At 34.7% G+C, this 15,022-nt stretch overlaps 1 protein-coding gene across 7 annotated transcripts in view; it reads left to right on the plus strand.

The window, feature by feature from the left end:
* cita (citron rho-interacting serine/threonine kinase a) overlaps positions 1-15,022 on the plus strand; it is a 158,830-nt gene that overhangs the window by 53,016 nt on the left and 90,792 nt on the right. For all 7 annotated transcript variants that reach the window (XM_056266673.1, XM_056266674.1, XM_056266676.1 and 4 more), the window contains 2 exons: positions 9,539-9,644; positions 13,477-13,620. In XM_056266673.1, the coding sequence (XP_056122648.1) occupies positions 9,539-9,644; positions 13,477-13,620 (250 nt within the window). The remainder of the gene's footprint in view (positions 1-9,538; positions 9,645-13,476; positions 13,621-15,022) is intronic.

The raw sequence follows: 15,022 nt of genomic DNA on the forward strand, positions 1-15,022 counted from the left end.
AGTAATAATGAGCATTCTCTCGCCCTCATGTCGACTCGATTTCTCTGTTCACGCATATTTTTCCATACAGTTACCAGAGACGGTCAGGCTCCCAATGCACCGTTATTGTGAGTTAATGATGACAGAATTAAAAATTTTGTCCAATTTTGCTTCTTCAATGGGTGAAGCATTAGAGCACGTATCTGACATCAGGATTTCTTTAGGGATTCACCGATATGAAAATGTATTGATACCGATAATTCTTTATATTTGATATCCGATATATCGGCCGATAAATCTAAATCCTGATTTATATATAATTTTTGAGAGCCTGATTACAAAAATAAGTCTCACCAGTAAAATCCATGTCCTAAACACACAATTATGATGTTCTCATGATAATGTTATGTAGCCGATATGTTGCACTGAACTGTATTTTTCTTTTTTTGAAGTGATTTCAATCATATTTCAAGCAATTCAAAACCATCATGTTGAACAGTGCGCATCTGAAGCGTCTCAGCTGAAGGGAATAATACATTATTTATCAGCTTTAATATATCAGACACATTACATAAAAATGAACATTTATCATCCGATACCGATATGGTGACCGATATATCGTGGATCCCTAGATCTCATATCTGAGATTTCTCACTGTGAGTGACCGTGAGAAACGCTGTGAGAAACCCTCTGATTATCTGAGAAGTGGTTTATGACCGTATCTGATCTGGAAATAATAATAATAATGTTTTTCTTCTGTTAATATGTGGATGGCTGCTGGCATGCAAGATGTTTAATCACATTGTTTTACATTAACTTGACTCCAGCTGCTCAGTATATTGATATGTCTCACTATATTGGATCTTTATTATGTCTGCTAGGAGTAAGACGCAATAAATTAAAGAAAAAAGATACGACAGGCCGTCGGATCAAAAGAACCGAAGGACAAATACCAAAGAAGGCGAATACAATAATTTGATTGTGAATCACAAAAATTAATAACAATAAATCAGTTATTCGTTAGATGTACCCATGGCCCAAATGAAAACAATATAACAATAAAGTATAGTTCATAAACAAAAAAGAAAAATACACATAACAATAAACCTGCTGCTGTCTGTGTCATTAACCCATAGACATGAAAATCACTATCCAAACTTAAATGGTTGTAATTCAAGAATGCTTTGGAAATATAGACCTATGTTTGGTCTTGTTTTAAAGAAGACATTTGTCAGATTAATGTAGAAGTGAAATAAATTATGAAAAAAAGTTATACAAGTTTGAGCTTATACACATGTGCAATGTAAAAATATAGCCTAATTATTTATATTTTAAATAAAATATATATATATTACAAAATATATTTTACTCTAAAACTGCAAGAAAATGAAAGCCAAAAATCGGAATAAGTTGTGTTCCAAATTAGGGGTCGACCGATATGTTATTTTCAGGGCCGATACCGATTATTACAGGTCAAATAGACCGATTACCGATATTTTGAACCGATATATATATATATATATATATATATATATATATATAGCTATGTCTGGTGTAAAACTGTAAATTAATGTCAAAATTAAGAATAACAAAGGGTTTTGACAAATACTTTCTTTAAATGATTTTAAACATACCTTTGAATCTGAGAACTGTTATTAATAATAATAATAATAACTTGTAAAAAGTGCATGGAGCACCCAGCAGCATTCTGTAAACATTTTGTAAAACTTAAAGACTCTATTTTAATTTTTAAATAAAATTTTAGTAATCAAAAAGCATTTCTAATGAATTAAAATCAAACTTATTCAATTTATTTACAGTTTAACAAAAATTTAATTTTTAGGGCCTTGTGAAAAACCGAACTTTTATTTTGACGGGTTGCCGTGGAGATCTTTGAGTTTCTGTGTGTTTATGATATGTCGATAACTTTTCTCAGTTGAAGCATTAAAAAGCTCATGAAGTGACTAAGCGGCTCTGGAGATGATGTTTATGCAATCATGTCCTCATATAATGATGCGGCTGAGGCTGAAAACAGCGCAAGCGTCACGCGTGCTCCAGTGTGTGTGTGGTAACTGAAATCACGCGTCTCTGCGCCATTCATTTAACGTTAGACACACGCAGGATTCATATTTAAATAGTCCTTTTGCGGTTTGATTTGTACTGACCTGCTTTTTATTAATTCATCAAAGTTGACAAATTCCGTGATATTCCGCTTTATACAGTAAATTCCGTTTTTATGACTGGATTCCGCGACTCCGTCTGTTCTGCATCGCGGAAATCACAGGGCTCTATTATATTGAGGTATTTTGCAACTTCAGTGTAGTAATCTATTGCTTCTTCAGCAAAGTCTGCTGCTGCCTTAACTTTGAGAGACAACTGAAGCGTGATCAGTGAAGCAGCTCTAGTCAGCGAGTGCTCTCTCGGTGTGAGAGTGCAACACTTTCAGTGCCTCAGCTCTCTGCGCTGATTGGCCGGACTCCTGACTCCCAACAAATCAGATGTGCGGGGACATTAGTCTAGTCTACAGAGTGGTGAGTTCCGACAAAGGTGGCTGCGTCATAGCCAAATATAGCGCATTTCAAAATAAAATTATTTTATCGGCAAATCGGTTTTGAAAATGGCCGATACCGATAACCATAAAAATGCTTAATATTGGCGCCGATAATCGGTCGACCCCTATTCCAAATTTTAGGTTGATATCTCAAAAAATGAGCTTTCAGTGAGATTTTATTTGGGCGCAGTACCGAACTTTTTCACTAGATGAACAGCCAAGCTTCCTTACTGACCATATAAGGGCGCCTCCATTTTTATATGTTTAATCTGAACCATGTATTTCCATAATTTTCATACGATTTATGAAGTAGACATCCTATTCAGAAGTAGTATGGGCGTTTATTAACCTCTAATAAACGCATAAAAAGAGCACATATTTGCGGCGCATCACAAATTGAGAATCCATAATATTTTTCTTTATATTTAGAAAATTTTCCGACCTTTTTTTCTCATAAAATTGAATTGGTGTTATCTTTTGAACTCTCGGCATGAAAATAAACTGAGGTCTCTACCAATCTATCATGATTTTTTCATGTTTACTGCTATTTCAAAATAAAGGCCTGAATTGCAAATTGATAAATGACTGCTCCTCTGTAATTTATTTTCGAAAACAGCCACGAAATATGAAAAAGTTTTAAAAACACGGTTTGAAATCGCTGGTGTTTCTGACGTCACAAACGACCTTGTAACCAATCAGATCAACGTGTGATCGTCAACCAGTGGATCTCTGAGCTGAGTGAGTGAGTGGAGGCGGGGCTCATCTGCATATTCATAGAACCGCGCATACTAAATGAGGCAAGGGTGTCGAGTTACATTCAAGATATTTTAAGGCATGAAGAAATTTTTTTAAAGGAAAAAAGCATTTTTGGTGATCAAAGATGAGTTTTAAGGGATAAAATTATGACTTTAAGGGGACTTTAAAAGAACCGTAATGGTGGATGCAGGGATTGTTTCATCTTGCAGACGCTCCACACTCGTTTACTTGACCTTTCTCGATGGCCGATCGATAGACGCAGCATGTTTGAACACCACAGGAATGCTGGGAGAACATTAACCGAACACAAGCCGTGAGTCAGCCTCGTCTTCGTCCGTCAGTCGAGCTAAGAATAAGCAATTCCTGCAGATCAATCGCTACTGTATTCACAGAATGCGTAAGTGTGTCTACATCCGTCAGCTGACGCCCACATCAGGCAGAAAGAGCGAGATGCTTCTCAAGTGTTTGAGTGCGAAAGTTTGGATGCTTGATTATCAATAGTTCGATGTTAATGCTGTGATAATTGAATTGCACCTGAAACCTTTATTGATGCCAACTAATGTGAAATGTAATTATCAACGGCACATTTTCCCATTGCAGGTTATTTTCTCCCTACATTCTCAATTTGAAATGCATAGCCTATAATTACACTTTAAGGCCCAATTATGAAGTCGGTTGTGGGCCGTTCTGATCAGAGCCCTGGGAGGCGTCGGGTTTCTCCGAGGGGAAGTTTGTAAGCGCTGGGTAATGCACTGCTGTACGGCAAACAGGCAGAACCTCTAATCTCGCTAGACCTCGCCATTTAGATTATTTATTCGCTGTGTGCATTTAGATGCTCTCGAGGGGTCCTTGAAGCATCAGGCTTTTCTATTTCACAGCTCCTCTGATGCGTTCAGTGGTGTTTTGATAGGAGGACACCTTCATCGGGACCAGAGACACAGCAGCATTACGGCCTTATGAGGCAGAAAACGTGCATGAAATCGTGGAATACAGTCATAAAAATGCGTGGAATTTGCAGACATTTGCATCAATAAATCACTTAGTCAAATCGCTGTGAATATTAAAGCACACAAAGACTGCTATTTGAATATTAAGTCTGCCTATAGAATATACTTTTCAAAGTTATAACTATAATACAGTTTATAAAAAAAAACACAAGGAATATCTCACGAATTTGTGTCTATCGTATATATCTCAAAGAAATAGTTTAAAATTATATTTTAAAATATTAATTAAATAGTTACATTTTTATGCATTCATTTAATTACCATTTGTATTAAATCATAAAATGTACTTAAATTAAAACTAAATATTTCAAAATTATTGTCAAAATGTCCATAAATTATTAAATGTCCATAAATGTCCATAATTGTTAAAAGTTTAAGGAATTTAATTATTAGACATTCTTTTTGATTATTACAGTTTTACTAAGCCATTAAAATAGAATGCATGAAAAGGAAAACAGAATTCTAAGGGGGGAAAACCCCCAAGAAAAACTTGGTTCCCGAAGTATTTTCCCATTCATTTCTTCTGAACTCAATTTTTTTTTTTTTTTTTTTTTCGTTTAATTATATTTAATATGTGTTGATTCTGCTGTGCTCAACTATCGAAGGTTTACGTGTTCATCAGAGGCAGCTGACAGCATCTGAAAATGACAATCTTCCTTATTTCCTGAGAGTGACAGAGGTGCAGAAACTATGGAAGCTTGTTTACACCTCAGAATAAACAATTAAAAGGGTAATTGCGACTTTTTATTACAATTCTGACTTTATAACACGCAATTCTGACTATATCTCACAATTCTGACTTCATGACACGCAATTCTGACTTTATAACACACAATTCTGACTTTATAACACACAATTCTGACTTTATAACACACAATTCTGACTTTATAACACAATTCTGACTTTATAACACACAATTCTGACTTTAAAACATGCAATTCTGACTATAACACGCAATTCTCACAATTCTGACTTTATAACACACAATTCTCACAATTCTGACTTTATAACACACAATTCTCACAATTCTGATTTTATAACACACAATTCTGACTTTATAACACACAATTCTGACTTTACAACACACAATTCTCACAATTCTGACTTTATAACACACAATTCTCACAATTCTGACTTTAAAACACACAATTCTCACAATTCTGACTTTATAACACACAATTCTGACTTTACAACACACAATTCTGACTTTATAACACACAATTCTCACAATTCTGACTTTATAACACACAATTCTCACAATTCTGACTTTAAAACACACAATTCTCACAATTCTGACTTTATAACACACAATTCTGACTTTACAACACACAATTCTGACTTTACAACACACAATTCTCACAATTCTGACTTTATAACACACAATTCTCACAATTCTGACTTTAAAACACACAATTCTCACAATTCTGACTTTATAACACACAATTCTGACTTTACAACACACAATTCTGACTTTATAACACACAATTCTGACTTTATAACACACAATTCTGACTTTATAACACAATTCTGACTTTATAACACACAATTCTGACTTTAAAACATGCAATTCTGACTATAACACGCAATTCTCACAATTCTGACTTTATAACACACAATTCTCACAATTCTGACTTTATAACACACAATTCTCACAATTCTGATTTTATAACACACAATTCTGACTTTATAACACACAATTCTGACTTTATAACACACAATTCTGACTTTATAACACAATTCTGACTTTATAACACACAATTCTGACTTTATAACACACAATTCTGACTTTAAAACATGCAATTCTGACTTTATAACACAATTCTGACTTCATGACACGCAATTCTGACTTTATTACACAATTCTCACAATTCTGACTTTATATCTCGCAATTCTGACTATAACACGCAATTCTCACAATTCTGACTTTATAACACACAATTCTCACAATTCTGACTTTATAACACACAATTCTCACAATTCTGACTTTATAACACACAATTCTGACTTTACAACACACAATTCTCACAATTCTGACTTTATAACACACAATTCTCACAATTCTGACTTTATAACACACAATTCTCACAATTCTGACTTTATAACACACAATTCTCACAATTCTGACTTTATAACACACAATTCTGACTTTATAACACACAATTCTGACTTTACAACACACAATTCTCACAATTCTGACTTTATAACACACAATTCTCACAATTCTGACTTTACAACACACAATTCTGACTTTATGACACACAATTCTGACTTTATAACACACAATTCTGACTTTATGACACACAATTCTGACCTTATAACACACAATTCTGACTTTATAACATGCAATTCTGACTTTATATCACACAATTCTGACTTTATAACACACAATTCTGACTTTATGACACACAATTCTGACTTTAAAACATGCAATTCTGACTTTATAACACACAATTCTGACTTTATAACATGCAATTCTGACTTTGTAACACAATTCTGACTTTATATCTCACAATTTTGACTTTATAACACACAATTCTGACTATTCTGACTTATATCTCACAATTCTGACATTATAACACGCAATTCTGACTATATCTCACAATTTTGACTATTCTGACTTTCTACCACAACATTGGGAGATGTAAAGTCAGAAATGCATGATATAAAAAGTCCCAATTGCGTGTTATAAAGTCAGAATTGTGAGATTGTTACGCCTGCCTGTTTGCCCGTACTGGCTCTGCTACACAGACGTTAGTTGGCCAACAGGTGTATGCAATCCCTAATTAACTCGCCATAGGGGTTAGTATAAAGACCTGTGACTAGGAGTGAGAGCTCTCTCACTTCTCTCCCACATTATCTCTTTTGGTATCTTTGTTTTCCCATATTTATTTTTAGTGCCAGATATTGTTTATCTAGTAACCACGAGCGTGTGTTTGAATTTATTCCAGAAGAAGCTCAAGAAATGGAGATTGAAGCACCGTATTATCCCTGTATAGAGTTATAAAACGATCTCCTTTAGCAGGATTTGTTGTTTTTCCAGGTGGTGAGTGTTGTTTCGTCCTGCTCTCGGCGGACGAGCTGTCAGCGCGCCGGTCACGGCCGATATTCACGAGCCGATTGGTTCGCTCTTCCCCTCGGCTGCAGTATTTGTGTCAGTTTTATTCTCTCTCTCCCCGTTAGTGTAATGTCTGTTGTGTTTGTGCGGCCGCTGGGATTTTACTCTTTATTTTTGGAACACATTCCTCCGTCAGACACACTTTACTCAGTTCTGAATCACTGACATATGATGCATGTGGGAACTCGAGTTGTTTCCTGTCTTTGTTGGTTTGTATTAAGGTTCACATGTCTTTTTATACCGTCGTAGGCGTTCGGTTCTCTATATTTAGGCGTTTCTTTCTGCCTTCGAATCCTCTGAGAGACGTTTTCAACTAGAATCCATCAGTAGTTTGGCTTCCTGAAGAGCGTCTGTGATGCTTTCCAAATATTGCTATGCTGACGACGAGCAGTGGTGTGAGAGTGGGAGGAGTCTGTGTTTGACGGACCAATGGCTGACAGGGGGCGGAGTCAACGAGGTTGGAGGGGAGTTTGGCAAACCCGTGTGAAAACAGTCATTATAGTTTGTTTGTTTTGTTCACAATCTTAATTTCAGTTTTAAGGTTTGCATATGTTTTTTTTTTTATTATTGCTCCGCTGTGTTATAAGTTGTAAAATGCAGTAATTTGATTTTATAATGTGCACACACACACACACACGCGTATGTAAATGAAGGGCAGTTGTTGTGTTTTTATTACACTCCCGCCTGGTTTGGAGTTCTGGTATAATCAGCACTTTAGGTGTGTGTATGTGTGTGTGTGTGTGTATCTTTCCCTCCTCAGCACTTTCAGCCGTAATGATCCGATGTGTAATGGCGGAGAGACAGATCTGAGTTCAGGTCTCTGAGCAAGACAGACGCATTATATTATGAATTGAGAGAATGAAAACTTTGATAAAGTTTGCATCATGATACTGTTGTCTTCCTGTTTATTAATGTGGAGCTTCGGTGAAACGAGTCCAATAGAGCGCAACAGCCGGGTTACAGAAGGACAAACTCTATTCATTTTCTCCATAGGGAAATTGATTTTAAACGAATAAGCCTTTAAAGGCAGACCTTATGTGAAGATACAAGGCTGTTAATTTATTGCTTTGAAGCCACAGTCTTTATTTTGGCTTATTGTTTTTAAATAACAGCGTTTAACAGGAAAAACTACATTACTCATGATTCTGGACAGAAAATTACACCTACCAGAGTAAAAAAGATGTTATTAGCTCCGCCCACTCCCCTAAATCTCTGCGGATGACGTAATCAAGTCGATCTCTACACTCAAAATACTTAAGTGTGTGTGTATTTAAATATATATACATACACACACACACACACACACACAAACAATATATATATATATATATACACACACAAACAATATATTTAAAGTTTATTGCAAAAAATAGGCACCTATATATATATATGGGCATATTTTTTGCAATAAACTTTAAATATATTGTTTTATATACAGTATATGTATATATATATATATACACATGTATTATATAAAACTATATTTAAACAATTCATTTTAAAAATATATATAATCAACATTTAAATGAGTTTTATATTTCTCCAATGTTTTTAATTTGATTATGCTGTTTCTGTCAGAATAAAAAATAAAAAAGGTAATTATCTCACAATTCGGACTTTATAACTCGCAATTGTTTAAATCTCACATTTCTGAGAAAAAAAAGTCAGAATTGCGAGTTATAAAGTAGTCGCAATTGTGAAATATTACTTTTTAAAATGTATTATTCAAGTGGAAACAAGCTTCCATACAAATCTCAGTCAGTCTAATCTAAGACAAATATAATGTTTTCATTGGATCCTGTGAAGCTGATTAGAGGTGTTTGTGGTTCGTGTTCATGAAGAGAACCTGATTTTTAGTTGATGTTCCCTGACGTCTAATTCATGTCATGTTAATTAATGAATGGCATGTAAAGATTATGTTCTTTGGTGTTGAATTGAATAATGAATTCACATGAAACTAATGGGGTGTGTTATTAATGTGAAAGGCCGAACAGACGCTTTACGATAGCTCCCACATTCCTAGGAAAACAAGCGCTCTCACACTCTCCTGGCTTTATATTATGGGCTCTGGATGAGTGTTAATGCTCTGCTGTGGTTCTCATAAGGGTTCGTTGTTCTTTGTGTCGTCAGATCGGTCGGCGCAGGACTCAACTCTCCTGCCAAGACCAACTCCATGGAAAAAAAACTGCACATCAAAAGCAAAGAACTGCAAGACACTCAAGACAAATGTCACAAGGTAAGAGCGCAGAGACACGTCCAGTCAGGTCAAGCCACCTTTATTTATATAATACAGAATCAATACAGATTGTTTCAAAGCAGCTTCACAGTGTTAACATGAAAATAATACAACAAAGTTTGTTTCTTGAAGAAAATTGCGTCATCGTCCACCTTAAAGTGGTAGTAGTAGTTCACCTCAAAATTAAAATTTCCTGATAATTTACTCACCCCAATGCCATCCAAGATGTTCATGTCTGTCTTCAGCAGAGGTGGGTAGAGTATCCAAAAACTGTACTCAAGTAAAAGTACAAGTACTTATAGAAATATTTACTCAAAGTAAAAGTAAAAGTAATAATCTTAAAAGTTACTTGAGTAAGAGTAAAAAAGTATCCAATGAAAAAACTACTCAAGTAGTTAGTTACTAGTTACTTTACACATAGGCATATATATATATATATATATATATACTGTATATGTAACATGATATTATTTAGATTTTTTTTTTCATTTAAATGACTATTATTATCATAATTAGATAAGCTATCTTTGCAACAAAAACAGAAGAGACAAACATTATTTCTGTATATCTATAGCCTGAAAACCATTGGCTGTCCTTTGGTTTGTATAATAGTATAGTAACTTATACAACTACATTTGGATTATTAGACAATGTCGGAATAAAGTGACTCTATGGAGTTTTGCATTCAAGGGATGGGAACCATTGACAGATTAGAAAGTGTTAAAACTCTGCACATGTGCTTGCAGTCATGTCATGCCCAACATAAACAACGATCAAATGCACGGATCTTCTTCTGTCTGTTCTCCAAAATGTATTGAAATGTAGGCTATATTTATGAAAGCATCTTTAAACTGGTTAACTGAGTCTAATAAGGCAGGCAAAGGCATTCGTTTTCAAGTCGAGTTCGCACGCCACTGCGCAATACCGACACTACAACACCGAGAATACATTGTGTGTGTACACACATTCATAAACTGGACGATGATAGCTTATTTAATGTATAAAGTAATGTATATGTCCAAAAAAAGGGTAATGCCATACTTTGTAGTAGTGCTATATGGCGTAATAATGTGTTTGGTTGTAAAATGTATTACCTGAATGAAATCGAATGTATCGTCGTGTGGAATAATTCATTCACAGACAGCTTACGAAGTATACGAAGATGTTCAAGTTCAACTAATAAAGATCTTCATCGCTGGCAAAAAATATGATGCATTTGCAGATTTACTTTCTAGACTGTATGTAGACTATGGACCGCCACACAATGTTCTTGATGTTCTTAAATCTTCCTGTTACGACTCCGAGACGATTCAGTGCGTGCAGGAAACTGAACAGATCATTCAAACTGATTCGCGAACCGATTTAGACAGATCTGCCCAACTTGTTTGATGAAGTCTTTGAACAGAATCGACTCAAAAGAGTGATTCATTTGTGAATTGAGCATCGCTCATGCCCAGAAAAAAGAGAGAGCGCGCGCTTAGAATAAACTACGCTTTTAACAACATATTGCATTAAAATAAAGTAACGAGAGGAACGTCGCCAAACGTAACGAAGTAAAAGTACAGTTTTTTCATTAGAAATCTACTCGAGTTAAAGTAAAAGTACCCACAATTAAATCTACTCTTAAAAGTACAAATTTTCCAAAAAAATACTCAAGTAAATGTAACGAAGTAAATGTACTTCGTTACTACCCACCTCTGGTCTTCAGTGGAAAAGAAATTAAGTTGTCGGTCTTGTGCTGGTCTGCGACGCCAGGCATTACGTCATCACGCTGGGAAGGTCACGCTGGACGTAGGCGTAAGCACCGCCCCATTGTTTTAAACGCCCAGGATTCGCACACGAAAGGACCATTTTAAACAATAAACTGACACAAAGACATAAATATGTCATTCAACATACAATAAAATTTGAACGATCCTCCTTCATCCACGGTTGTAAACAATGGGGCGGTGCTTACGCCTACGTCCAGCGTGACCTTTCCAGCGTGATGACGTAATGCCTGGCGAAGAAGACCAGCACAAGACCAACAAGTGTGGTTAAAAAGTATATACATTTTTATTTTTTTTAGAAAATGACCGATCGTTTCGCTAGATAAGACCATATTCCTCAGCATTGATTTGGACTTCAACAATTTGGTTACCGTTGAAGTCCATTGTGTGGAGAAAAATCCTGAAATGTTTTCCTCAAAAAACGTAATTTCTTTTCCACTGAAGAAAGAAAGACATGAACATCTTGGATGGCATTGGGGAGAGTAAATTATCAGGAAAATTTCATTTTGAGGTGAACTTAATATTGTTGAATATTAAATTAAATGTCTGCAACTAAGCAAACCAAAAGCCAAGGCAACCAGGTTTTTTTTTTACACCTGGTTAAAGAGATTTTAGGGGTGTGCGATATGACTATGACTATATTGTAATTGTTTTTGTAACGATGTGGAAGCTGACATTATCGAGTATGTTCCTCACTTTGCAAAACAAAAAGACTAGTAGACTAGTAGAATTCAGTTAGAATGACCCTGAAATTCAATATATGGGACAAAAATGCCCTTGTATGACTTTCCAGAATATCAACACGATTTTCAAATGTGATTTTTGTATCAGTTCAATTTTGACATTTTAGTCACAATATTGTCTGTTTTTGCTTTATTTTCACCAATGAAAATAGTTTCAAACAACTGCAACCGAATCAGAGTGCAACAGAGTGGTGATTCATTAATGAATGAATCAGCTGTGTGAAAGAATCGTTTGAGTGAATGATTCAATGACTCGCTCATCAAGAGAGAGTGAGCGACCAGCTAAATATTGGTTTTAGTTTCATATTGTTTTTCAAAATATTAATTTGCTGTGTAAATGCATCTAAATGTAGTGTATATGTAGTAAAATATACTGTACAGGTGAAACTTGAAAAATGAGAATATGGTGCAAAAGTTCATTTATTTCAGTAATTCAACTTAAAAGGTGAAACTAATATATTATATAGACTCATTACATGCAAAGTGAGATATTTCAAGCCTTTATTTGTTATAATTTTGATGATTATGGATTACAGCTTATGAAAACTTTTCACAATATTCTAATTTTGAATTTGGGGTTTTCATATCTGTAAGCCATAATCATCACAATTATAACAAAGGCTTGAAATATCTCACTTTGCATGTAATGAGTCTATATAATATATTAGTTTCATCTTTTAAGTTGAATTACTGAAATAAATGAACTTTTGCACCATATTCAAATTTTTCGAGTATCACCTGTATATATACTTGTTGATACTGATTTTATTTGATTGGTATATAGTGTCTTAATATTCCAGTTGAATTTGATTAAATGCAAGAATTTGACATGAAAAAAATTACCTTATATAGGTAAAAAATGCCCCTGGAAATCAATTCCTTAAAAGTTAAATTAGTTCAATTTAAATGTTTACAAGTTCAGTTTAAAAATAGTTGTATTAGTTTAAGAATATGGAGTCATCTGTCCACGACAGGCCTAAACTAGCCAAGGTACAAAAACACACTAAGGAAAATATTGTCTAATTATCCTCATCGACAAAATATTTAGATGCTGAATTTTTTTGTCAGTATCACACACTCCTAGTCTGAATGAACACTGCGCTAATAACTGGAATATTCCCAGTTAAATCCAAGCTGAACTCCAAACCTGCACAAATCATGTGTACAGTCAAACACGTTCCATGGAGAACGAAATACAGTTTCGAAAGTATCGCCACTTTGTGTTAGCAGAGTGTCTGTCATGCACAGGTTGTGTTTGCGTTGTCTGAGCGCTGCTGTAAAATGCATTTAGACCTGGTGCTTGTGTTTGTGGCCGCTCAGATGGAGCAGGAGATCTCGCGGTTTCAGCGTAAGATGACTGACCTGGAGTCAGTCCTCCAGCAGAAGGATGTGGAGCTCAAAGCCTCCGAGACCCAGAGGAGCATCCTGGAACAGGACCTCGCCACCTACATCACCGAATGCAGCGTGAGTGGAACATGCTCAGCTGGGGTTTAGCATACAAATAGCTGTGCTTTTATGTGAATCGGGGGATATTGCATTAAAAAAAATGTAAAAAATATTAAAATGTGCATAAAAATAGCATGCTCTCAAATAAGGCGGATCTTTTTATTTTTATTCTGTAAAAAAACATGCACATAAACTACGATAGAAACACATTTACTGAATAAATTCCTGGATGCACATGTGACTTAATAGATCATGTGATTGATTGGATACCTGGACTAACCAGCGGACCAATCGCATCACACGCCACACTAACATGATGTTTTTCAAGATGCTTCACTGGTGTTTAGCTGTTTTATACGAGTTTTAGGATATTGCATAAAAAAATGCTAAGATGCGCATCAAATATTAAAATGTGCATAAAAATAGCATGCTTTCAAATAAGGCAAATTCAATTCTATTCACATTTATTTGTATAGCGCTTTTTTTAATCTTTTTATTTTATTTTTTACAATATACATCATTTCAAAGCAGCTTTACAGAAAATGCCATATTACTATTTACAGTGATCTGTCATCAGAAGAGACTGTCTAAGTTATGTATTTCAGAAATGTACATATACAAAATCACAGTTAATTTAAACAATGTAATAATTTAATGCAGAAAGAAACAATGAGCTCATTAAAGTAATGAATACTTGTTTGTTAACAAATGTAATTTATTGTTTTATTCTGTAAAAAAAACATGCACATAAACTACGATAGAAACACATTTACTGAATAAATTCCTGGATGCACATGTGACTTAATAGATCATGTGATTGATTGGATAACTGGACTAACCAGCGGACCAATCGCATCACACGCCACACTGTAACATGATGTTTTCAATTAGGAAATAAAACAAAGATTATTGAAGTACCTTTTAGAAGAAAACACAATCCTACATACAATACATCGTATCAGTATTTTATTTGACGAGTTAAAAAAAAAAATTCTAATAAAGAAAAAACAAAAAAATCCCAGAATGCACTGCACACCTGAAATGGCGCCCCTCATTGTCCAAAATATGTATAGAACGAGTATGAACGAGTACATAGAAAATATGTAAAATATATATATGTACAGTATTTCTATCACTATTTTATTTGACGAGTAAAAAAAAATTCTAATAAAGAAAAAACAAAAAAAATCCCAGAATGCACTGCGCACCTAAAATGGCGCCCCCCATTGTCCAAAATATGTATAGAACGATATGGATTTTTTTTTTAAACGTAAATCTTTAATGGGTTTTCGACTACATATTTCAGTATAAGACATAATTTACATTACATTAAGCCATACAAGTCTTAATACGCAGGGTCAGGAATTTAATACGCAGGAATTGGTCTAATTTGAGAAGAAGTATTAAAGCTGGTGATCTG

The sequence above is a fragment of the Rhinichthys klamathensis genome, unplaced genomic scaffold (assembly GCF_029890125.1).
Source record: "Rhinichthys klamathensis goyatoka isolate OS25496 unplaced genomic scaffold, OSU_Roscu_1.1 h1tg000252l_1, whole genome shotgun sequence".
Lineage (NCBI taxonomy): Eukaryota > Metazoa > Chordata > Actinopteri > Cypriniformes > Leuciscidae > Rhinichthys > Rhinichthys klamathensis.